Genomic DNA, 27593 nt, shown 5'->3' on the forward strand with positions numbered 1-27593 from the left:
CTTACATATTTTTATTGTGGTCTTTGCTCAAAGTCATTTGATTCAGTACGAAGCTTCCAAACGATTCGAATTATCTAAGTATTTTGATTATACTGAAAGCCCTTATTTATTTACCATTGGGCACTCTTCATATAGCAGATACGGCCTTTTTTGTAACGGGATGACAAATGACACGTGTTACGAAGCTATTTCTAAAGTTTGCAAAGTTCAATTACATTGGTGACAAGGAGGGTAAAATTCCAGAACATCTGATAAGAAATATATAACCTCGTTATACCAATTATATGAGGGTATAAATTCAAGAACATCTGATAAGAAATATAAAACAGCGTTATACCATTTATACAGTATTTGACCACAGTAACACATGGGCAATATGGTATTTGCACACGATATTACACGAATACCAAATAGGAATCAATGTATATTTTATATCAAATAAAAGTAAACATACATGGAAAGCTTAAAAAACTTCGAAATATTTAGTCAAACGGATGCCTTCTATATCATTCATATTCTACTGTTATATTTTTAGGTATTTGCTGAAGGTTAATTCACCGAATATTATTAACTTACCATTGTACACTCTGCACACGATAGATAAGGTCTTCTTCTGACGTTAAACAAATTTCATTATAGGTTATATTCTTGGCAAAGAACATATATATGTTAGATAAACTCATATATATTCAAACTCACTGTGGCAATTCTAATGAGGTAATCTCAATAACGACCAATCCAACCGGTAAGTAATGCAGACTGTCCTTTTGTATTCAGTTTTGTTCGGTTGTTACATCGAATGAGCAGACAGGTAGCACTCAGGAAGTTACTAAACGGAACAAAAAAAAAATCACACCAGTGGAGGAATAAAAGATAATTTCAACAAAGACCGTTTAAGATTAAATATCAATAATGTGTGTCTGAGCATGACATTTTATAGAAAAAATTAGCCAATAATTACAAATGAAACGAGGTCGAGAATAAAATAGAAGGCCTGTTTGAAGGAAAAAAACATGTGCTTTTTTATTTCTACTTCATTTGTATAGGGTTTGCCGTTATGAAATTATTAGAGACAAGTGTAACAAGATAACCGGGTGGGATTTCGGATATACAACAGAACGCTTTTGACGGTGATACAAATATAATATTTAGTAACGTACGACTTGAATGAGCAATTAATTATGATTAATATGTGCGAGTATATGATCCAAATATTGGATCAATTAACATAAAACGCACAGACTTAATGAATTGTTGTTGTTGTAGGGTTTAACGCAATTTTTCAGCGCACGATAGGCTATACATGGCGGCCAGTATTAATGGTGGAGGAAGAACCCGGGAAATCCCCGGAAAGAACCACCGACCCTCGAGACGCTACTGGCAAGCTTTCTGACATACCCACATTGGCCGAATCCGAGACTCGAACCCACGCAGACAGAGGTGAGATGGCAATGATCCGTAACGTAGAGCGCTTTAGACCACTCGGCCACTCGGGGCCCCAGACTTAATGAAAATACTGGCCAATCAAGCCGTCAGTATTCCAGGCTGCTCACTCAAGCAGTCAGCACCTGCCAATCTCGGTCAGCAGCGTCCGATCACCTGCCACTCGACCACCACTCCGGTGGCCTGGTGGTTATAGCGTCCGCCTCGGATGCGAGAGGATGTGGGTTCGATCACATGCCAAGTCATACCAAAGACTTACAAAAATGATACTAACGGCTGCCTCGCTGGGCGTTCAGCATTAAGAGGTTAGTGTTAGGACTGGTCGGCCTGGTGTCGGGATAACGTGTCTGGGTGGGACATCATGCTACATCACTATAAACTGCCACATTTCAGACATCGTAGTGATATGAACGAAAAATTGTTAAAGCTACGTTAAAAATCCAAATCACATCACACAACACACTGCCACTCGACCAGCAACACATTATTCAGCTCTACGGCTGCAATGGTTCAGCTTCGCAGCTGCTATGGTCCACTTCTAGGGTCGACTCCAATCACTCATAACTGATTGCTCTGGTAAGCTCTACAGCTGATCACTCTGATCATTCGGATCAGTCCGACCACTCCTGTTATTCGGATCAGCTGAAAATACATCTAACATCGTATATTATGCATGACACGGGCATATAGATAAAACGTAATGATGTTATATACGGTAAGTTGTACAGATTACATTATCGGCACAATAATTACAAACCAACAAACAAGTTCAGAAGGAAAACCTAACAGTGACCGAGAAGAATCCTACGGTACTAAACGTTTCTTAAAAATGCAGCCTTATATTGCTAATATAAATCCCTTGCTAAGTCACAAACAAGAATAGAAACTATTTGCATTATACTACGTAAGCCGGAGTTACCTAGCAAACAAACAAAATTAAACGTTGTAGTACAATAGTTGTAACTTATACACAAATTAATAATTCACATACCTCTACAGCTGAAGATGTGCTAATCCTTATATAGTTATTGACACCTCTTAGCCCCGCCTCAGCATATATAGCTGGTTAGGACTTAGAAGAAGTGACACCCTGGTTTTCCAAAAGCGTTATGGGGTGAGTGTCTCCATGTCCACCCTTTTGATATTATAAGTGTATGTGTCATACGAAGAAAAGTCATAATAAAATAAGTGCACTTTAATTAGCGTTGTTCTGTTTTGTTCGTCAAATAATATAGTTTTACGTTAACCCAGTATTACTTAGGTAGTTATACTTTCTTCCATGTGCCTGGGCTGGCAATGGGCCTGGTTTCTAACCACCCTCGCTTGAACTTTTAGTACTAACTTCCCTTAAGACTATTAAGTCCAAGGGAGGGGTTCCTTTCCTTTTTCTTTGTTTTTGATGGTTACTTGCTTTAAAGTGACATTTCCAAAGTCGTTTTGTCTTGTGTTGTGCAGTGATGTGCGTTGTCCTGTATTTGCTGTACGTTCTTACTCATAGAATGGAAATTTTGAATAAGTATTTAAAGCCGAAGATAAAATATTTAGTGTTGGAAAAATAATAAAGTGTTTACGGGCATGAGTTTGTTTGGTGAATGCATGTGGTGCATGTTATTACTGGTATTCCTTAGCATATTGTGACTGTTGTTAGGTCGTTTTATATTATCAATCGGTAGTACTTAGTTGCATGATAAAAAGCCAAAAATCCGAAATAGAGAGTTATTCGAAGATTTTAAAGTATTCAGATTATTTAAGTCCTTTATCAAAATAATATAACACAAAATAGTAAGTATTGTTAATAATAGTAAATAGTAAGTCTTGCTTCGGCAAATAAAAGTTATTAAATCAAGCTGAATTGTGAACGTCACGAGTAAAAAAAAATTGAAGTCGTTTTAATTAATATTTATCATAAATTCTTGGTTATGTGTTAAATGCCGATAATAGTATTTAGTAAGTCTTCCTTCGGCAAATTGAAAGTAATTAAATCGATCTGAAATGTGAATAATCACAGGTTGGTAGTAACAATTTAGGTTGTCCTAATCAATATTAATAATCTAATTCATGTGTTTGAATAAGAATAAGTTAATCATATGTCAATTTTGAAAGTAATCCATCAAGATCGTCATCCAAAAGGTTCTTTCCTTTGGTTCGTTTTGCTGGGTACCAAGATTTTTTCCTTTGAATTTTCTGGGGGTGGCTCCGTTACAGAGTCAGAGGTAATCAGGGTATAGTTCAGACGATGTACCATAGTATTCTCTTTCTAATTTCGTTATTTTAGAATGTCTTGTCCAGGTTCATTTGTGTTGGTCCAGAATATTCCGTGTCTTGAATCAGTATTCTATATCAGAGTCCTTATTCATTTCGATTTTTCCATATGGTTAAGCTGTTTGTTTGTTTTGCGTTTTATACTCCTTAGAGGTATTAAAGAATCGATCTGAGGTCCACTTTGCTGACGTGTCTGGCCCCTCTGAAAAACCAGACATTCTGTCTTATATGATATACACAGCTTAATCCATTGATTTCCCGTTTCTTAAATCACTTTTCAAAGTCGAAATTCTTGGGTTTTTTTTTTCATTCCTGCTCCGTAGAATAAATATTTATTTTGTTGTTTATACCCCTTTGGGGTATTAATGAATCAATCCGAGGTCCAGACTAATTCTTTGTTTGAGCTCCTTGATTTAATCCCTATTCATGAATCAGTCTATATCCGTTCCTGTTTTGTTGCCATGGTATTGTAAATTTGTTTTATGGGTTATACTTCCTAAGATGTAGCAGTTAATTCCCTCTCGCCTCGTGCTTGGGCTTATACAGGCGATTTCCTCCCTTGCTTCTTCCTGACATTACTCCTAGTCCAGTGAAGATCAAAGTGAATCAGACCGCTCACTAAAAACACGTCATTTAGTCTTACGGTGAGGCATTTATACACAGACTAAATCGTCATGCATTGTCTGTGGCTGGAAGCATTCGGTTTTTTCCCATCGAAAGCACTTTGCACGTGCGGCATAGAACGAATCGAACTCACTATTTTGAAATATTGTACAATGTACATAAATCACCTTCGGCTATCATTTTACAGAAAAACGAAATCCGAGTACATGTATTTAATAAATTAAAGGATTTATACAATTCCGTGACAACAAGGCCTGTTCGCAGCAAAAACATCTGCTTTTTTATTTCTTCAGTTGTATAGGGTATGCCGTTATGAAATTATCAATCGATTTATGTCATATTTCCGGCTTTCAGTGAAATGATTTATTTCCCACGTCTATCCCCAATTTTTCAGGGGGAGTGGATTGACTAAGTAGTGAAATGAACACTGCACAGAGAGAAAAATAAACAAACGAGGAGGCGCAGGAACAGGAGGAGAAGAACAAATTAAGAAAAAGAAAAAGAATAGTAAAGAGATTGTAAATAAAAACAATTATTTGTCTGTACATTGATTATCCACTTATTTATGAGACACAGGAAAGGAAAATGGATTACAATTTATCACACTCACTCTTATTAATAATTTTGAATATTCCAATCATAAAAATAAAAATATGATTCAAAGCATGTGTTATCAAGACAGAGAAAGTGTCTCTAGTGCTATAACATAATGTATTCACACATCTAGCAAATCTAAAAATGAAATCATTACAAATTAACATTCTTGAAGGTCTGCGAACTGAAATATGATATGATAGCGGTTTACAACAACATTGCGAAACAGGCATAATTCATAGCGTTAAGAAAACAGAGGACTAGTCCATTATTCATATTTGTACATTGCCAGATCAATCAATTATCATTCATCCATTTCTTATATTTGTACATTGCCAGATCAATCAATTATCATTCATCTGTTTTTTGTATTTGTAAATTGCCAGATCTGTCAAATATCATTAATCTCTTTCTTGTATTTGTACATTGCCAGATCAATCAAATATCATTCATCTGTTTCTTGTATGTGTACATCGCCAGATCAGTCAAATGTAATTTATCTATTTCTTGTCTTTGTACATTGCCAGATCAGTCAAAAGTCATTCATCTATTTCTTGTTTTGTGTACATTGTCAGATCAGTCAAAATCATTTATATATTTCTTGTCTTTGTACATTGCCAGATCAGTCAAATATCGTTCGTCTATTTCTTTTTCTTTTTTTGTACATCGTCAGATCAATTATCATTCATGTATTTCTTGTATCTGTACATTGCCAGATTGGTCAATTATCATTTCATCTATTTCATTTATTTGTACATTGCCAGATCGGTCAATTGTCATTCATATATTTCATGTATTTGTACATCGCCAAATCAGTCAAATATCATACATCTATTTCTTGTATTTTTATATCGGCAGATCTGTCAATTATCATTTGTCTAGTTCTTGTATTTGTACATTGCCAGATCAGTAAAATATCATTAATCTATTTTTTGTATTTGTACATTGCCAGATCAGTAAAATATCATTTATCAATTCAACAGGCCAGCCGTTCTCAACTTACAAGTTTCACTTATATCCAGTAAAAGTTTCTTCCCATTCCACTTTGGTCTTTTCACTGATATCCAGTAAAAGTTTCTTCCCATTTCACTTTGGTCTTTTCAAATCATTTTGCAATAGTTTCATTCATGAATATCCCCTGGAATAGACTTCTGCTCTGGAGTAATATGTTGAAACAAATCGTATCTGGCCGAAGAACACTAAAATGGGCTTTTCTAGTGGAGAATTTAAGAATACAATGAGACCCCAAATTAAATATCATAACAATTATCCGAAATAAGTGAGAAAATGGTCATTTCTTCATAATGACCACCAAGTACTAGTTCCGCAATAAAAAGTGATATTTTTGGAAAATTCTTTCATAGAAATCACTATTTAAGGTAATATTTGTCAACGTTGTATTCAAAGGTATGCACTATATACCTTACATTTGCCATCCTTATCATTCTGTATTATATTGACAATATGCAAGTATGTCTATCTAGACTCGCAGATAACAAACAGGCAGGTATACGGGAAAAAATGACAATGTTTGCTAACTACGACTGACTGCTGGTACACATGTTCATAAACAATATTACAAAACCCGGGTACCAAATGTCGATGATTGTTTATTCATAGGGCATACTAAGTACATTCATTAGTCATCATCCCAAAGAACAACATGTGTAGATCAGACAATTCTACATAAACAATGTTTTCCATTTAATGCTATCCTTGGTCAATACTTTACCGTTGTTATGTTAGGCTCGAACATTGACAATGTTGACAGCATACTTAGAATCATTTGTCAACAAAGTTAACACTCGGTTATATTTTCGTCTTTTTATCTGTTCCAGATATTGCAATTAATTCTTCTCGATAAAATCAATCTTTGTGTTAGTTGCTTTTCCAGTTTTCTTGTCTCTAGCTTCTACCTGAATTTCCGTTCCTCCAAAAATCACACTGACCTCCACTGCATTGTCGTCCTGTGTATTTCCAAGGACATTTACTGTGATCTTTCCCAATTTACTGCAACCGTCATCCGTTACATACATGGGACTGCTATCAGTAGACGAGTACAACTCGAAGCTTACGGCCTTATTCTTAGGATTTTGTGGCTTATACACTACCGGTGCTTGTTTCTCGTTAAGCTTTACGATTTGACCTTTGTAAACATGGATATCAAATATGTCCACACATAGATCTTCTTTTCCAACTGTTTTTCTCTTGTCCTGTCTGTGTTTATCCTTCTTGAATCTTACGGAAGTCTTCACACCATAGGTAAACCGACATATTCTGTGTCCGATGGCAGAGGGGTTATGGCCAAATAAAACAGCGCCTTTCAGGACAGCTAGACCTGCGTCATGTGGAACGATGAATCTTTTATTTGGCAAAATACTCTTTACCTTTGTTTGCAGCATTTTAGATTCTGAAAATCCGCCAACCAGGATTATTGTGTCTATACCATCCAAGGTACTGTCTCCAAATAAGGACTTTAGATGCTCACCCAATTGTTCCAAAGCCTCTTGGAAAAACTCTTTCATAGTATCATGTTGCATTCTCAGTTTATCAGACGTTACTGTGATACCTTTAAACCGGATAGTTTCTGCTAAATTTGTGTGAGTGCGTTCGCTAAAGAGTTCATTTAGGCGCTGAGGCAGACGCATTGTGACAGTTTTAGTGTCTTCCGGCTCAATAATTCTCTTTTTCCGTTCGAAATCACGAAGAAGGGACAGATAGTCCTCTAAATCAGTTTTCTTAAATTCATCATAAACAGAACTTCCAACCAGTCCTATCAAAAACTGTTCAAAAGCCTTGTCCACCGCAGTTCCACCCCAGTTACCCCCATTTGGTCGGAATATCTCCTTTAATGTTCCGTCACCAATTACTTCGTGAACAGTTATGTCAATTGTGCCAGCTAGCCAATCGTAAAGAAATGTATATCAGGTTCAACTACATATAGTTACGTGTTCAGGCTCGCATAGACAGTAAAAAGGAAAGAGTAAAGACAAGCTTTGTAAAATTTTACAAATAATTTATTTCCCAGGAAAAAACAAGGTAAAAATGAAGAAAAGAACTTACTCTTTAAGAATCATATCCTATAAAAATCAAAGAATAATCCAAGAATTAAAAATTAATGTCCCAGTAATATAATGTTCCAATGAGTTTGAGTTCGAGTCCCGACGAAAATCAAAAATGGAGGCAATGACGTATACTGTAACCAGTATAGCACTGACGTGTCAACAGTTCGTTGTTGTACCACGGAAAATAATATTCCGGTGTTTGAATTCCGAATAAAATTTCAATAAATGTCTTTGGCCGATAATTCTGAACGAGCACTTAAATATTCACAGGGAAAAGAAAAATTCTATTAGAATCCAAATAATTTAAACAAAAATTTAAATATAACTCCAACTGGCCAAAACAGGACCAAAAAACCCACATTGCTTCTAAGTATTTAAAACCCCGACTAAAATTATTTCTTAATACATCGCTATTATATCTGACTGCTGCGCTATTCCGGTAAAACCAGAATTTCGAAATAGGGGCTATTCACATGTGTAGAGTCACGTTCACTCAGTATAGCATCGATTCCACCAAACAAATCCACACTAAGAATGAATAAAAAAGAAGTTGCTTACTTCAACACTACTGAACCTGAATCAAGGTTAGGAACTAGGTCAGCTTTTAAATACAAAGTTCTATTATTAGGCGTTTACGAGAAAACAGTTAAGTCAAACTAATTTCTGGAAAATGTCAAATTCCAGTAAACAAAATTACATTACTATAAAATGAAATGGAATTAAAAAATTTAAAACTACCAATCAAACTAAATCAAAACTATATTAAAGCAAATATATATATATATATATATATATATATATATATATATATATATATATATATATATATGAATATTTAATTTCATTTTAACTTGTTTGTTAGTTTTTAATTTTTACTTTTATTTTTTATATTCATTTTATGCTACTGTAATTAAACATTGTATTTAGTTGCTGACGTCGTTCCAAAACCAATGACAGTTTTGGTAAGCAACTTTTAAAATTCTTTTTTATTTTTCTCATAGGAAGACTCATTAGGTTGATTGAAGGTCATTCCTGGCCTACGTGATATTTATCATATGCTAATTGGTAACAAACTTCTATTTTTTACTTCAGAAGAATGAATTTTAGACCCTCATCCGGGAATCTGTTTTGCGTCTTAAATAGTCGTACAACTGATTTTTGTTTTTATAACAGTTTGTCAGTGGGGCTTAAAACACTTGACCCGTTAAGTTGTATTATGTTGACCCGTTAAGTTGTACAGTTTGGGCTTATTTTTTTTCTTCTTCAAGTTACTGAATTCAAGTGATTATTTTCCCTTGAAATGTAAAAGTGCTCTGATATAATTTTTGGACAAAGACATTCACTGAAATATATACTGAACTCAAAACTGGAATACTATTTATTTGATTCAACAAAAGACTTCGGACACATCTGCACTTCGTAAGTTATTACAAACTTCAATTTTGGATCTCTTCATGACTCGAACTAAGTTTTATTCACGACTTTTTATTACTAGGACTTGTGTCTTTAATTCTTGGTTTATTTTTGGATTTAATTCGCTATAGCGTAAGTTCTTTTTTTCTCATGTTTTACTTTGTATTCTAGGGAAATAACTTATTTGTTAAATTTTATAAAGCTTGTTGATTTCACTCTTTTCTGCTACTTATTTTAAGAGCATAGATTCGTAACAGTATATATATATATATATATATATATATATATATATATATATATATATATATATATATATATATATATATATATAATTGTTAATTTATTCAACGTGCAGTCATGATTTACTGGAAGTATTCTTTTGGACAAAGCTACTTATGGAAAATATGAAACATTATGTTACAGGAAACTAGTTGTAAAGGTTTCAATCAAACATATGTTCGTTTTATGTAAGTAATTCTGGAAAATACCGATATTTATCAAGCGATTTTATATATTTCACGAAAACAACAAGGGGCTGATGAATGGTTGGTCAAACGCACTTTTTCATAAGTGACATATTTACCGAGATATACAAAAAGTATGCACTGGATAACAAGTACTTGTTCTAATTCAAAGCATGGCTATAATTCCAAAACTCTAAATTGCATGGTGCATTTATACGAAATCAAATAAGGACTATAATCTCTATTTCTGTTTAGATGATAGGTACTTACCTCCTGCATCGATGATGATATATTTAGTTCCTCCTTGGAAAGGTAAGACATCTCCCCCTTCCGTTATTTCAACAGGGACAATATTGCAGTACAATGAAGCTACCTCAGGCTCCAGAGCGAGAGTCAACTGCTCAGTTTTGATACCAGCCTGCACAATGAGACATAACATATATATTTGATACTGATAAAATCAATATGATGTAAACAATATTTATTTGACCGAGTCATAATATCGACGCGTGGCAATTCATTTTCATCCATCTCAGGCTATACAGATGCTATAGATTAAAGAGCACCGCCTCATACCATGAACGCATGTAATCTAGGAAATTAATGTCCTTTACAAATCTGACTTAAGTACATGCATAAAGTACATGTAAAACTTAGGTTCAATTAGATAATGAAAGTAAATATTTCAGATTTGGCTACGTGACTATGTCACTTTTAATTTCTATAAATAGCGCATATGAAATATATACTAGAAGAAATGTAGAGGTTACTGCAGAGGCCGATGATCCCATAAAAACAAATGCGTATGCCATGTGAAAAGGCGATGTCTTTAGATAGATCAAGAAGATGTAGACAAAAGAACTTTTAGATATACCAGGAGAGACACCAGAGCAAGATGCTTCCAATCTGTGGAGAATTGTTTCAAATAATTTGAGACGCGAGACAAGGTAGGATCAAAACGGAGAACTATGAAGATTATGTATTTAATGATTTGCTTGAAGTTGGCCTGGTATGAGTGTTCTTTTGTCGTTGCAAGAACCTAAAATCGCAATGATATTATCACACATAATTTTTCCATCATGTTTCTATGTGTTTTGATAAATGAGCATATGTGTGTACAACTTTTTCTAACATAGAATAAAAATTGTGACAGTCAAATTATCACATTAATACCGTACCAGCACAACGTCCATATAAATAAAACAAAATATTTGCATAACGTGATATCGGCTGTCTATAATCTTTGAAAAGGACTTATTCAATGTCTGCACGAACCATGTTAATGCTAAGCCACTGAAGACCAATTTTGTTCTTAACAAATCTGTTACGAAGCTCATATAACTTTGCTCTCAATCTGTGTGTTTTTATATACCAGATACTTGGTATTTTATTTGATAGTGCTCGGAATATGGTATTCCTACTATCATTTGCATCGGTTTCGCAATCATTTACAACTGGTTTTTCACACATGCTTTATTAAATATGACCAGTTTCCGTTATTAAAGATATTACGCATACCCGATATTTGTCTTTCTTGGTGAATAGGGGTCAAACTTTTATATTATTTTTTCATTTGTATTAGGTACTATCCAGTACAGTATCCAAATATTTCCAGATAAATATTTACTGTTTGCAATACATTTTACCTCAACGGCTGCTTCTCTCATAAACTGCTTGGCTGATTCGTCCCAAATGGCAGGGACGGTTAGAACCCAGCGAATACGATCAGCTTCAATAACATCTATCATTGTCTTGCCCACACCCTCCAGAAGATCATTCTTCAAATAACCAATGGCAAATGCAAAAACTTTTAATGCAGGCAAAACCTTCCCATTCACGCTTTCCAGTGTCATATTGCTGCTTATTTTCTAAAATGATACGTAAATACGTTGTCAGTACTTCGTTATTGGTAATAGCCTGTTTGATCTGCAACTCTAAACAGACGATGACAATAATAATGACTTGAATGTTGACAATTGCAAAATATTGATTTAAAATGTTGAAGAATGTATTAACCGTCTTTAGATGTTTATGCAAAAAAGATGATCGAACTGCCCCAATAAGGTATCAATTATTGGGCGATAAAAAAATAATATTACAATGACATCAAACAAAGCTTACCCTATTGTAAAGAAGCATCTTGAATCGCCAGAAGTAGTACCAAGTATGAAGTTCTTCTGCCTCTTCTTCGGCAAATTGGGCATACTTGTTTTCCGCATCATATCCAAACGAGTCTAGAGTTTTCCCGTCTTCTTTGACTAGAATGGCTGTACAGGCCTTCGCAGATATATTGTTCCCATCATTCCAATTCGGTCTTATTATTGCTTTCATATTCTTTGGATCCTTCTTGTACTCATGTCTGAACGAGCAAGCCCAACTCGAGTATGTTGTACCCAAATCAATGGCGGCAACAACAATATAGTCATCCGACTTGGCCTGTTAAGAACACATATTTGTCACTAAACTATTTTTTAAATCATTTAAATATTACGATCTGGAAATATGCTAGATGCAAGTGTTTCTCCAATGTTGACATTACAAAGAATGTGGGGGCCCTGAGTGGCCGAATGGTCCAAAGCGCCGTGGTCCGTTACGGATCACTGCCATCTCACCTCTGTCAACGTGGGTTCGAGTCTCGAATTCGGCTAATGTCGGTATGTGAGAAAGCTTGCCAGTAGCTTCGCGTGGGTCAATGGTTCTTTGCGGGCTTTCCCAGGTTCTTCCTCCACTATTAATACTGGCCGCCATGTATAGCCTATCGTGTGCTGCAAATGGCGTTAAACCCTACAACAACACCAACATCAACAACAACAAAGAATGTGTTTATATCTGGTTACTTTTATGACAAATGCGATGATCAAACATTGAAATAATTATAGCATACACCGGATTATATCAAAACATTGAAAAACATTTTCTTGTGTTAAAGCTGAAAATTGCATGAAATTTCATTGAGAGTCTTCACACTTTCACCATAGTCTGAATAACAAATCGCTGTCCTGCAATACATATTATAATAAAATTAATGAACGAAATTAAACTTTGATATATATATATATATATATATATATATATATATATATATATATATATATATATATATATATATATATATATATATAATGGTAAGGTGTTATTGTTGGTCAAATAGTGATAAATCGATCAAAGAAAGTGCTCGAATACAAACCAGTGGATAACGTTTCCTTACCATTTTACGCTATTTTACAATCAGAGATATTATCGCGAGCAGTCTAACAGAATATATGGCATCCTGTAAATGTCCATTACCACAGTGAAGCAAATAATCCTTAGTTTATGTCATTCAAGCCAATCTCAAGATGCATATAGAGTAACCAGCAAGCCTAGCTTTGATTGTGTAGTAACAGCTTTAAAAAATACATTTTCTGATCGTTATTAATAGCAACCAATAAGGAAGTAAATTGCATTGTTCATGTGTTATTTGAAAAAGGTCTCATTACGGTTTACAAACGGGTGGCTTTTACACGAATTCAAGTCTTTACATTTGACTGTCGTATTTCCATGAGAGAATGGATTATATTGTCAAAGTTTTGGCGGAATTTGAACATTTAATGCTTTAGCGATAAACATTTATTTTCAAGCCTCAACAATCACATGCGTGATTACCTTGCAAAACTGTTTACAAGTATATTTATCAATGCTTTTGTTGGGTTTGAGACCCATATAATTGACATATAACTACAACAACAATTATCTGGGTAATCAGGCTTGAGTGGTATAATTGCAAGAGTCAACTGCAAGTAAATCACGTCATAATAAACGATGGGAAAGGTGAAATGTAAGAAGAGAATGTGTGTCATCATGAAACAAAAGAAAAAGGAGCGTTTTATAATTTCTTATAAGTTGGGTAGTAGAGTTTTGCACGTAGCCCCGCTCTAACCCCCAATATTGTTCCTTCCTTCCTAGCTTAATGCGAATTAGGCTTCACACAAAACTTGTATAAACACGCCGTACGCGTATTTGTAACGAATTCTCAAAGGAAAATTCTGCAAAATAGTTATTACTTAATAAAATTTGTTTTGATTCGAATAATGTCATCTGATCAGTCATAGTCGACTACCCAGTTGTAACCATGGGCAAGGCATGTCACTCTAAAAATGCATTGGCACTAAATGATCTCACTAATTTGCAAATCAAAATATTGTAAATGTCTTCATTCATACATTACTTCAACGTATATTGAAAAGTTTGCCAACTCAGTACGAACTCAGACGTTTGAGCGTATGGTATAAAAGGATCTGCATCGATAATAAAATTTAACTCTTTCAATAACGGCAGTTTACTTGAATACCACAATAATCGCGTATACCAATATTTTCGTGGCAAAGAAAAGTCCATCGTGCCTCTTTTTGACTGTAAGTCTACAATTCGTACTATAGATTATCACATGATGCTCACATGAATCATACTGCAATGTCACCAATACAAGTTTTGGTTTGGGTTAAATATCAATTTCGCGGATGAATATCAAACATATATGCCAATGCATGAATGTGTACACGAATAATACCGTTATCAGCATTCTTTGACTCTTTTTATTTTCAAATTAGCATTCGGAGCTGAAGTCCTCATGCATAAACAAACACAGAAAGCAGGAAAATAAGTTTCTGCAGCTGAACAAGTTTGCAAGACATGTACGTTAATACCTTTTTCTATCAATTTCTACATCAGTCATTTTCAGTACACATAATCTATCATAATAGCTCATGTTCGTCTCCCCTCCCCAAAGTGCATGATGATATAGCATATTTAATATACTTCACCTTTTACTTTACTTTTCAGATATTTGACTGTGGATGCAGATTTTTTAGTCACTCCCTGAAGTGTTCTCCACCTGAGATCAACAGTACAGCATTTTATCAATTTGACTTGCAAACAACATGTCAACAACATATCATGGTACCGGCCACATGTATAATACAAATATACATACTTACATGTATTCCCAATGGAATGACTGGCATATGGCAGTAAGCAAGGCTGACGGTTTGGCCACGGATTTAAAAATCGGCAAATCCATCCCAAGAGTTTGTTATAATACGTCCATCCATACATCCACCCTTCTATCCATCCATACATGCATACATGCATGCATGAATGCATGCATCCATGCATCCATCCACCCATCCATCCATCCATCCGTACGTAGGTACATACATATAAATTTGGTAAATGTTTTCCTAATAAAACTTGGAATTTCGCTAGCATTGTCTATTTAACTATGTTTTCAATTTCAACAGAGAATGACTATAAATGTAAACTCTGCAAGAGATTGACTACAGACAGAGCCAAGCATATGTTACTCAACTGCCAAGCCCTAAACGACGAACGTAATACTATGTTTGAAAAACTAATAGATGCGATAGACATTCTAGACTTGCAGTGGCTTTTTTGGTCAGGACAATGACTCATGACTTCATATCCTTTAAGTCAAGACAGTGGACATCTTTGATTCTATGGATGAGTAATCATGGCAGGCATTCATGTGTGTAGTGGCTGATGGAATAGACGCAATGTACAGAAGAACAAATGAACTTGAAAACGATATATGATGCTATGCTTGTTTAGTAAATTAGGGAAATAGACACATTTCGTTTCGATCGTATAAATTATCTACATGTGTTCTAAGTGAGAGAGAACATGATAATACATTTAAATCGTTATAGTCGAATGCAAATAATTCAAATTCCTTTATTTTCCTCTCTTAATCTATGTTGTGCATTTATGTCGTTTGCAATGAGTTTTCTCACTCATGTGTTTAGATATTGCGTTTTATTTACGTTTCTTCATATTTTTATAGATATGTGTATCTGTATATATATGTATATATATATGTATGCATATACATATATATGTGTGTGTGTGTCTATGTATGCATATGTTTATATTTGTGTATATGTGTATATATGTGTGTATGTATGTATATATGTATGAATATATGTATATGTATGTATATATATGTGTATGTGTGTATATATGTGCGTATATGTGCGTATGTATTTATATGCATGTATGTGCATATGTGCATATATATATGTAGGCATATATATTGTGTACTGTAAGTCCATTAATGTCAAGCTATGTTCCTATAATTTCTTTATTAACGAACAATTAACTGAATGAAATTTCTTCTGCATACATACATACATACATGAGACCCGAGTGACCGAGTGGTCTAAAGCGCTCTCCATTACGGATCACTGCCATCTCACCTCTGTCTGAGTGGGTTCGAGTCTAGGTTTCGGCCAATGTGGGTATGTAAGAAAGGTTTGCCAGTAGCTTCATTTGGGGCCGTGGTTCTTCTCGGGGTTTTCCCGGGTTCTTCCTCTACCATTAGTACTGGCCGCCATGCATAGCCTATCATGTGCTGAAAAATGACAGATCAAGATGACGGACTGTTCAAGCTCTGATAAATAATGGACGCTTGCAAGAGAAAAGAGAACTGTTTTTCATTCCAGCTGTGTGAATACTTTGACAACAGAAGGGTATATGTACCATAGTTTTATATAAACTACTTTTCAAGAAAATTCGATGAAATTCAATTTTTCTTTCATACTTTTATGGCGCCATTTTGTTGTATCAGGCTATGACAAGGTGTGTATTTTCGAAGTTTCTGGTGAATTTTATGTACTGTTGGAGACATGTACTGTTGGAGACATGTGCTGTTGGAGACATGTTGAGAGGCTACATAAATTATGTTTAATGATACTATGTTTGGGGATGTTGATGGGTTTTTGTTTTCCAGTTTGTATGTCTAATGCATTGAATAAACAATATACTTTATAAATACATGAGTATATATTTTTCATCCACTGTAAGTTGAGTTCACTCACTATTCACTGGATTAGTAGCCTGATTAATAACCTGTTCTATGGATAGCATATGTTCTAGCAGTTCATTACGTGTCATTAACTGGGACAAGTGCACAAATGTCTCGGCATGTGCTAATGCTAATATGAACACATTACAATTTAAGTAATGAGTACCTAGCACGTCCAACATTGTATATATTATTCTGACTAATTTCCTACAAATTAAATAAAACATCAAACTTTACTCAGAAAAGATGATGCGTGTTGAATTAGGCCTCTTGGTATTTGAGAAGGATTAGAAACCAAACCCGTGAAATCAGATAATAGGCTGCATTGCTTTGAATAGGTTTAATTCTTCGCTTGCATGCAGCACGTATTGATTGCATTGTTGTTGTTGGTGTCTATAAACTTCAAAAAGTTCATAACACGGCTGTTTGGGTCATCCTTAGATTAACACGATCATAGCACAATTCCCCCCCCCCCCCCACCGCTCTGTACCCTACACTGGCTATCCATTTAATCCAGAATCCAATACAAAAGTTGTTCTGTGCTACGTTTCACTGACGGACTCCAATCTAACATACCTACCGGATCTCAGCCAAGTGTATACACCAGTAACATTCTTACGCTCCTCCTCTGACAATCGTATACTCATTATTTCCACCATGAAAACGAAGTCGTATGGATAAGCTCTTTTACCTACTAGGGCCTAGCACAACGACACATTGATCCAATTTAAGAGTGCTCTTAAACCTTACCTATTTCGACTACAAGAACAAAATTAAAGACCTAATAATGTTTCCTACCTTAAATATGTTCAGCGTGTTTTTATGTTTTCTAATTTCATGGTGTTTGCTTTTTGCAATCATATCATTATATATGTTTTTTAAGGTTATAGGTTTTGTCTAATGTAAAGCGCTTAGAGCTTCTAAAGATTAGGCGTTAAACAAAGTTCTCAGTATTATTATTATTATTATGCCATTGTTTTCTTCACTATTAGGGTATTTCTAATTTGTAAATAGGATAAATACTGGCAGTTTGGTTACTTCAATTCGATGGGGCATGGGCATGTTATTCTTGTCTTCATTCAAGAAACGGTTACATGACCTGAGCAATGCTTAACTTGTTTCGACAATGATTATGAACTTATACATCTCATGAACGTTTTTTATGCAGAGGAAATGGATTTGTAAATTTAAGATGACACTGGGAGCTGGGTCGTGGACTCTTGTATAGTACTATTGGTTAGACTGTTCTGGCTGAGTCATATTAGTGATGTTCTTTTGTCACTAAGCATGATTGTTTTAAACCACGCCATTGATTTTACAACTGAAGCATGCATTTTGGCACATGTCTGGGCGTGAGGAGGCGATTGAGTTTTTCCAGCTTTCTACGCAATTCGGCCTTTCAAAAATGACCTTTGTTAGCAGCTATGTGGTAAATTATTAATGTAGAGTGGTACGAAACTACTGTCATATGCTTGTTTGGTTAAAAGGGTCGAGTGTTGTAGTGTAGTAAGGATTGTGCGATTACCTCGTTTGACATTGTAATCGGCGATTCGAATCTGGTGATGCACATTTTGATCAGCAATCACTGGGAGGGGAGGCGGCAGGGGCGTGTTAACCATTAAGCAGACTAAGCACGTGCTTAGGGCACCAGGGCCAAAAGGGGGCACCACAAAGTTGTGAAAAGGGTGAAAAGAAAAAAAAACGAATGAAGATTTTTACAATATATGGATAAAACTAGTGCAAATTGATCATAATTTTATGTTTCTTGATCATGGTGCAACATAGGGTTATCTTCCCAGGTGCACGTGGAAAGGAGGGGGCACCAAGATTTGTCAGTGCTTAGGGCACCAGTGAGCCTTAATCCACCCCTGGGAGGCGGGTTGTTGTTATGTGCATAAATTACCAAACATTGCAGTGTACACTGACAAATACGGAAGTTTCAAACATCATCTATTAGCACGAGTTCTTCAGACCTCTATGTTTTCTTTTAATAAAGACAGAGAACCATTAAAGCTGTGATTTCATGGACAGAGACAGACAACCAAATTTAATATCAAGTAAGGCTTATTTGTTTCCATTGATATGACTCACGCAATGAAAAAAAGTAAAATAATGATGAAAAACATACAGAAAAAAGAGTCGAAAGGTCAGACAATGTCTTTGGCACTATCCCTCAGAAAAACAAACATGCAGCTTTATGATCGACATTTCCTTCTGCATTTCTAAAGAACACTAAAACGAAAGATATGGGCGGTTCTTGCAGAGACATATTGATGTCCCAACTATCGAAATAACACTGTCTTTAAGTTGAACCGGTTATAAGTTATACTTAAATAATATCCCTCAGAAAGTTGCACAATTACATGTTCTTTTCTAAGATTTCATATCCTTGGGTGTAAATGGCTGGATGGGATAGAAAGTGCTGATCTACTTGGTTGAAATGCGTGTGTGTGTGTGTGTGTGTGGTGGGGAGGATTACATACAAATCATAGGGTATTAATACATTAAAAAAATTTTATTTATATTGTAGCAGCAGCAGTAGTAGCTGTTGTTGTAGTTGTTCGTGTTCTTAGAGAAATAACATAGCTATGATAAACACACCAATACGTTGTTCTTCATGGAAAGGAATATTCATTGTGTTAGTTATTCAGTCAAGATTATTTGAAAAGTCATCCTGTGACTATTAAATACTTTGTCCTTGGTGCTGCATGTAATTGGCTTTAGACAATATTGTATCATTTTGAACATCCTATAACAAATTTCATGATCCATTTATTTCAGGCTGTGAGAGGTTGTTTCCTACAATGGAGAGGATCAAGAGTTTGTTATGGAGCAGGCTGTCATATAGGGGGCTTCATTACACTGTGACCATTAGCGCTCGAAAACTTTATCGTAATGTCCTTAATTTCAATGTGGCTGTGTAAATATGTGGGAAAATTAAGAAAAAAAAATGATGTCGATTATTTAAATTCAAATACAAACAGGTTTTGACACTAAATTTAGTCATAAATAGGAAAATAAAGAATACTGTGAAAATAAATGTACGTCTTTTATATTTCATTGACACTTTTTTTTCATGATGATACCGCGCACTTAACCCGATCCTATGAAGCACGTATGGGACAGATCACTGGGAAGCTGGCGTGGTAGTGGTGTTCATAAGGAGAGAGAGAGAGAGAATAGACTGTGACTTACTGTTGACTAATGTGAGAGAGAAAATAGACTGAGTCTTACCGTTGACTAATGTGTAAACATGTGTATGTAGTCATGGGACTGTTAGATGCATAACATAAAGAGATTTTCCTGTGCAATAATAAGATTACAATGAAAAGTATGCCAAAGACTTACTCCACGCGCCAGTGAGGTATGACCACTGGCATTTCGCATTAAGTGCAATACAACGGATTAAATTCATCAGATTACATGGGTTCATCTGGTGCAGAATATTGATGAACTTGACAATTTCCTTACTAAAAATAAAAGAAGGAAACAATTATCGGACAAATATTGATTACCCTAAGCTCTTTCACCTTACCGCCCGTTTAACAATGCAACTTGTCCATTGTGAATATAGAAGATTAAAATCCAAGGACCTGTAAGCTCTGAATTATGATGCTGAAATTGACCATTTTATACAGATATGTACTATGTAAAACATGTACTTAGTTTTGTTGTATGCAATCGTTTGTCTAAGTATTTGGGAAAGATTATTCTCTGGAAAACAGCTCCTCACACCAAATTGTGCTTAATCCCTATATAACAATGGAGAGTTTTTACTTACAGCCTGAATGTACATCTGAAAAAAGAGTAGCGGGTCATGGACCAATGGAAAAATACAAAATACTGAGGATATTTTGTGCATTGTACATAAAACACGTGTTGAAATTTCTAAGGCATGTATGCATCACAAATTCTCAGCAATACTTAAAGTGGCATACTTGTAAAACCATAAAGAAAATATTTTGTACATAGCATAATGGAGGATGACATATATGCGAAATACTGAGACGAGCTGTGATGCTGTCTTCATTAACTGGACTATTGAAGCTAACCCCAATTGTATCTATTGTTGTGGACCATTGAAGCTAACTCCAATAATATATCTTGTTGTGGACTATTGAAGCTAACCCCAATTATATCTACTGTTGTGGACTATTGAAGCTAACCCCAATAATAGCTCTTGTTATGGACAATGAAGCTAACCCCAATAATATCTCTTGGTGTGGACCATTGAAGCTAACCCCAATAATATCTCTTGTTGTGAACTATTGAAGCTAACCCCAATAATAGTTCTTGTTGTTGACTATTGAAGCTAACCCAAATAATATTTCTTGTTGTGGACTATTAAAGCTAACCCCAATAATATCTCTTGTTGTGGACCATTGAAGCTAACCCCAATAATATCTCCTGTTGTGGACCATTGAATCTAACCCCAATAAAATAACTTGTTGTGGACCATTGAAGCTAACCCCAACAATATCTATTGTTGTGGACCATTAACTCAAAGCTGTTAACGCTTAGTCAAATCTTCCCTAAATCTGGAGTATGACGGCAAAGTCGAAATGTACCTAATTTTTAAGTCTGATCCAAGTTTTATACAGGCTTAACTAATCAATTTAAAAATAATGCACATCTTTAGACTAAGCCGCATTACCCTACCGTGGATGCCTGCTTTGATAACTTGGAAAAATTCACATCAAATATTAAGCTTGTTCTCGCATTTCCAGTAGCCATCATTATTTTGTTTACAGTTTGACCCTCTTAATGTACGGTTGTAATCCGTGAATTTTGATCTAGCTATCCTACTGTTAAGGTATGGAAATATTTTCGTCTAGCTATCCTACTGTTAAGGTATGGAACTATTTTGATCTAGCTATCCTACTGTTAAGGTATGGAAATAAATCGAATACTGAACGTCCGATCACTAGAAACATACTACATGCTTCTGTCATAAATTGTTCGGATCCATTTCCAGCAAGCAAAATGTTTTGAATGGTTACTTTTTAAATATTTTATACGTAATGCCATACACTAATTGAATGAATCAACAAAAGAACTTTCTTCTATACATCACGTCGGCACCAATGTGTAATTTGGAATTCATCTGGATAACTAAGAGACAAGCAAATATAATTATTGACTTTATCTTGGTTTGGACGGTGTTTATTCATTCAGTTAAAAGTAAATCATTTGAGCTCTGAGACTCAAGACACGGTCGTAAAATATTTCCACGCTACCATGTTGAATATTAAGATAAATACTTTCTAAAGGGCATGTTTAATATCAAGTAGTAATATCTAAAATGGTTACCCATATTGACTCGTTTGTACTGTTTGTATATTCGTCACTTCCCTGTTTTATATCATCTTTCTCATCCACACGAAGACGCGAAGTTCTAGGCACCAGATCCACCTAAATAAAAGGAAACTATTACATTACTTCGTCGTATGTATACATAAATAATTCAAACGATGCTTTAATCCAATTGCATCCTTAGTGCGTCCACTGATGGTAGCAGTTACCACCTAATGGCCAACAAGTACCAGCCTGTTAAGACTATATAGCGCTTTCAAAACGCATTGTTTGCGTAGTTTTAAAGCCAATATTGTACATCGTAGGAAGTTATTCCAGAAATCTCTTATAATTTGAAATGTTTGATGAATATATTTTCATTATATATAATACGAACACTATGATATAAACAGTGTATCGTGTGATGTTGCTAACTTTGTCTGCCATACTGAAATATAGTAGCTTGTGCACATAAAATATAAAATATACTTTTTTCATGATTATTTTACTCTTCATATATCTCGCGCGCATTATTTTGGTGATGTAATAATGGACATTAAAGGAAAATATAATAGACAAGCTCGTGTTTACGCAATTATTTCAAAAGCTGTAAAGTGTAACAAACTTCTACAACGTAAGAAGTTTATTGGCATATGTAAATTAAAATTAGATTTGTTACGTTAAATTAGATGCATATTGTTTAGCCTCTCTAGAAACAAATTTTTTTGGACAATAGTTTACATGTTGCCGCATCTTTTTGCGAGCGAATAAAATGGTGCAAATCAAAGATTATTCTCCAATAACATTTAAATATTCCCTTTTTGAAATGCATAAGATGTACTCGGATTGAAGAAAAATAATTCTAATAAACGCCTAGACATTATACGGTCTATTTTAAGAAACAGTCTACATAAACATTATAAATCCATCTATCTTTAACAGTTTATTCTCTATGTCAAGGTGCGAACTGTGCATATGTTACATCATTTGTAAGATGCTCTATTAAATCCATGTATCTTTAATAGTTTATTCCCTATGTCAAGGTGCAAACTGTGCATATGTTACATCATTTGTAAGAGGCTTTCTGAGAAGATTATTACCAGTACTGAACATTACAGTCATTACGTCGTGGCTTTATAGTGTTTATTGCTTTCTATTATCATTTATTTTTTGCTCCTATAACTTGCACACATGACCTATAATTCTAAACATTTTCAATACAGTTGAATGTGAAATGTATTAAACTGTACTCCGTGGTTAATCTAGTATCGATTATCAGTTGTTGTCATAGCGACTATGAGTAATCTTTTGCTTCGATTTTTAGTTGACGTAAACAGTGTTGACCAGAAGCCCTGCGTTACTGCCTGCATCATTATACGCACATGTACCCGTTTTACAAATTTACACGCACAATCCATTGTCCGTTTCGAAGAGTACCAGAAGATGGGATGACGTTCAGGTGTATATTTTCAATTTAGCTATATTTTAATATTTATTTCTTAGGTATGCACACCAATAAGAGCAATCACACTTTTAGTATTTATATGGCAGTGTTCAAATGCCACCCGCTGTCCCAGATGACTTAAGATTTTCTTTTATTTTATGAACAACATGTTTTATATATACTTGCAGGAGACAGACAGACAGCAGCTGCCTTGTGTAGTATATGACTGAAAGGGGTTCCCACATGTGATCAGAATGTCCGTCCCACAAGTCAGTCAGTTTCTTTATAATTTGTATCTACATAGTAGATGCATGGATATTGACCCTATTATAAACATGTTATTTGGAATATCGGATATGCCATTAATAAAAGGTACTACATCCCAAATTGTTAAGTCACATGCATTCATTTTGATATGAGTGTTCGGTTGACATTACATCTGGTATTTACTCAAAGTTATATCACTGAATACATGCTTGCGTTTGAAAAGACCTTAGACTCTGTCTCGATCACTACGAAAGCTACTATTGACTTACCATTTTGTGCACTTCCACAGTAGATGAGATGAACAAACGACTCCTGCGCTGAGAAGTATCTACCTCTTGACTTTAAAATGTGTAAATACAGTAGTGACAAAGATGGTCTCATTTCCAGAACAACTAATATGAGTATATATGACCTGATCTTGACAATTCTAACAAAGAAATCACTATAGCAACCAGCCCGACAAGGAAATAAATCACCCGGTCTTTATATTTGGTCATACTGTCACGCGGGTATTCTGGTCTTGGCATGCAGTGGATTACACTGGTCAAAATATAATGCATGTAAATTTCAATTCATGTTTTCGCTAATTAATTTGTTGATCACAACATTAACAGAAACCGTCACAATATTATAGCGATGCTTTTAAAATGATTTATTCATACGACATACCATTAGTTAATATGCAAACCGAGCCATACATACATTAAACCACGCATCATATGCTCGTGCAACATTAACACTTGCAAAATTACACACATACAGTATTAAGACATGCAACATAAGAAAAAAAGACGGATTATATTACATACATAAAATCATAATAAATCTTTTATGGATAAATAAATATACGTGGGAATATACATTTTAAGTAAATAATGTTGGATGGGATAAATGACACACGTAATATATAACATATCTCAAATGTGTGCTAGTCTAGTATACATATGCATGCTGATATTGATAATTTACCTTATATAACGGATTATACGGTATGCGTTGTATATGTAAAGAAAGCATAGTTGTTGTTGGAGAAAGTGTAGAATGGTTTTACGAGTAACAGATAGCACGTATTAGCATGCAATATATTTAATATATGAAAAGATATCTCGCTCCATGTAGTTCTATTTTATTTTCACATATAAAGGATGTGTGTGTGCTTTAGAATGTTAACGTAGCTTTAACAATGTTTCAGTGATATCGCTACGATGTGTGCAGTGATGCATTTTATAGTGATATCGAGCACTGGGGAATCATGCCGCAGACATTTTAGCATCATGTCCCACCCGGTCTCATTGTATTGACACCAGGCCTACCGGTCATAACACTAATGGTGAGCGCCAAACGAGGTAACTGCTAGTACCATTTCGATACGTTTTAGTACGACTCGGCCAGGGTTCAAACCCGCGACCTCCAGCATCCGAGGCGGACGCTTTAGACACTAAGGCCACCGGAGGGGTTTCTAAAGGATGTATCATTAACTTGTGTAACATCTTTAAAACAAACATGGTGAGTTATATTAAAAAACTAGACTCCAATTGAACTTAACTTTCTTATTCTTATGAATGATAAATTGGTTATTGGACGTGAACAGTGGCCATGCATAAGTGTAACACATCTCCGATATTTCCAAAATTGTCTGCATATTAATCTCCCATCAAACCTCAGTACCATGTAAGAGAGTCTAATTCAGGTAAATCTATATAAAAAATTCCATGTAACGCTCTTCCCAGTCAGTACCTTCAAACTGTTAAGAAAAGAGCGAACATAATAAATATCTCCAGATTTTAAAATGTTTTTTAGAAGCTGCTGTTAACATATAGTTTTTTCCCCGGGTTTATGCTAAATAGAGATAGTCCACATCATCTCTCTTGATGAAATCATTTTAGTTTTAGTTGATTTTATAATTTTCCTGTCTCTGCCGTTCATCCAGATTTGAACTCCACTAGGTTGCAAAGGTGTGTTTTATGCAGCGGCAGTTATATGTTAAGTACATAGTGTAGTATATAATAGACGAATACGACTTTCAACTCGCGGTCATTGTCCATGGCGTTCGCGGATAATACACCAACGATATTTGACTCTTGTTGGGATTTGGACTTTGTGAATATTGATATCAAATATGTCCAAGGACACAACGCATATTCGTCCCTATTTGTATTTTATATTGTGTTGTATGTGTTGACCCTACACACTAAATGCTACAGATGTCTTAAAGCCGATAGTAAACCTATATGTGTCCATTCGATAGAGGGTTATTCAATCATCCTATTTAGTACGTCTGTGTAAAACACTTACAAATCAAGAGGTCGATATTGTCAATTGATCGGAGTTTGCACTGATTAATTCGGACTGGATTCTTTCTGCTGAATCTTTGAGTTCCTTCATTGTCTGTGTAAAATTATTAATATTTTGTTTCGGTTATTTTAATTGTGCATTGCTCCATTTCATTCATTATATTCCTCAACGAATGTTTCGCTCATTGAAATTTTGGATGTAATATGACTTTCTTTCTTTGTCTTTCTCAAGCGTTTCAATCTTCTTAGATAATTGTTTGTTTCTTATTTTCACATCAACAAATTTATATCTAACACTGACCATTTCCTCACTGACTTTCAACAATTTCATGCTTAAAGCAGCCTGTATATTTTTCTTTAAACTCTTCAATGCGGTGATCTATCTTCTTTCGTGACTTACTAATTTCAAAATTGTAAATTCCTTTCCCTCTGGCCTATTGTATATAATTATATCGATCTGCTTTCGTATGACAAAACTGACTGATCTTTTCTGAGCTGTTGTCTAACATGTCACTAATTGTATCATAGTAATATGTGCCGATGTAATAAGTATTAGTGCCGATGTGATATGCCGTTTAATTCCGATAACTCCACCTGACTTAGGGGCCCCGAGTGGCCGAGTGATCTAAAGCGCTCACAGTTCCGGATCACTGCCATCTCACCTCTGTCTGCGTGGGTTCGAGCCCAAGGCTCGGCTAGCGTGGGTATGTGGGAAAGCCTGCCAGTAGCTTCTCGTGGGTCGGTGGTTCTTCCCAGGGTTTCCCAGGGTTCTTCCTCCACCAGTTATACTGGCCGCCATGTATAGCCTATCTTGTGCTGAAAAATGGCGTTAAACACTACAACAACAAAAAAAATCCACCTGACTTACATGTATGCCTCTTAGAACGTATAATCCGCTGTTATTATTTGAGGTCTATGTTCAAGGTCATTTAACTGAAACCTAATCTTACGATCAAACTTTACTTACAGAGAAAACTAATATATACTTACCATTCTTCAAGCTTTCACAAACAGGTACGCTTTATGGAAATAAAATGACACAAAATAAGCAATTTGTAAACTTTTAACGTCCCTGCGAAGGCATAAATTCCGGAATAAGTGATATGCGTATACTCGATCTCTGTTTGGCTATTGCAGAAAGAAGAAATCAATAGCAACCAACCCAAGCGGGAAGTAAATTACGCTGTATATTTTGTATGCATTTTGTGGGACACTGAATCACGTGATCAGTTTGATATTTGCACAGGACAGGAGACAATTATTGAGAAGACTTCCTATATATTTCAAGTCTGGTAAAATCAAGTAAGGTTTTGTCATACTCTCAGTTCACATCATTATTACGAACCCTATTAAGGTTATATGCCGACGTTATTACAAGAAGCATTAATAACACATTCACGTAATTAAAATGCAAATTATGAAATATGTAGTATAAAGATATCATATAATACGACAACTGCACAATGAAAAGTGACAAAATTACACTGATACAATTGTACGACCCTTGCAACAGTAATATTTTGACAAATTATATTCATACAACATTGAAAAAATGGAGCAGAATAATTGTCA

The 27593-nt window shown here is 35.0% G+C and overlaps 1 protein-coding gene across 1 annotated transcript; it reads right to left on the reverse strand.

Moving 5' to 3' along the window:
* Window positions 1-411: 411 nt before the first annotated feature.
* LOC149770822 (heat shock 70 kDa protein 12A-like) lies at window positions 412-27144 on the reverse strand. Its single transcript, XM_089949076.1, has 6 exons — window positions 27012-27144; window positions 22035-22136; window positions 11987-12301; window positions 11512-11733; window positions 10136-10283; window positions 412-7822 (listed from the first exon to the last, which is right to left on the reverse strand). The coding sequence occupies exons 1-6, from the start codon at window positions 27012-27014 to the stop codon at window positions 6771-6773; spliced, it is 1842 nt and encodes a 613-aa protein (XP_089805202.1). The 5' UTR covers window positions 27015-27144; the 3' UTR covers window positions 412-6770.
* Between the last annotated feature and the right edge of the window lie 449 nt (window positions 27145-27593).

The sequence above is a fragment of the Sinohyriopsis cumingii genome, unplaced genomic scaffold (genome assembly GCF_028554795.1).
Source record: "Sinohyriopsis cumingii isolate HCF-2022 unplaced genomic scaffold, ASM2855479v2 utg002277l, whole genome shotgun sequence".
Lineage (NCBI taxonomy): Eukaryota > Metazoa > Mollusca > Bivalvia > Unionida > Unionidae > Sinohyriopsis > Sinohyriopsis cumingii.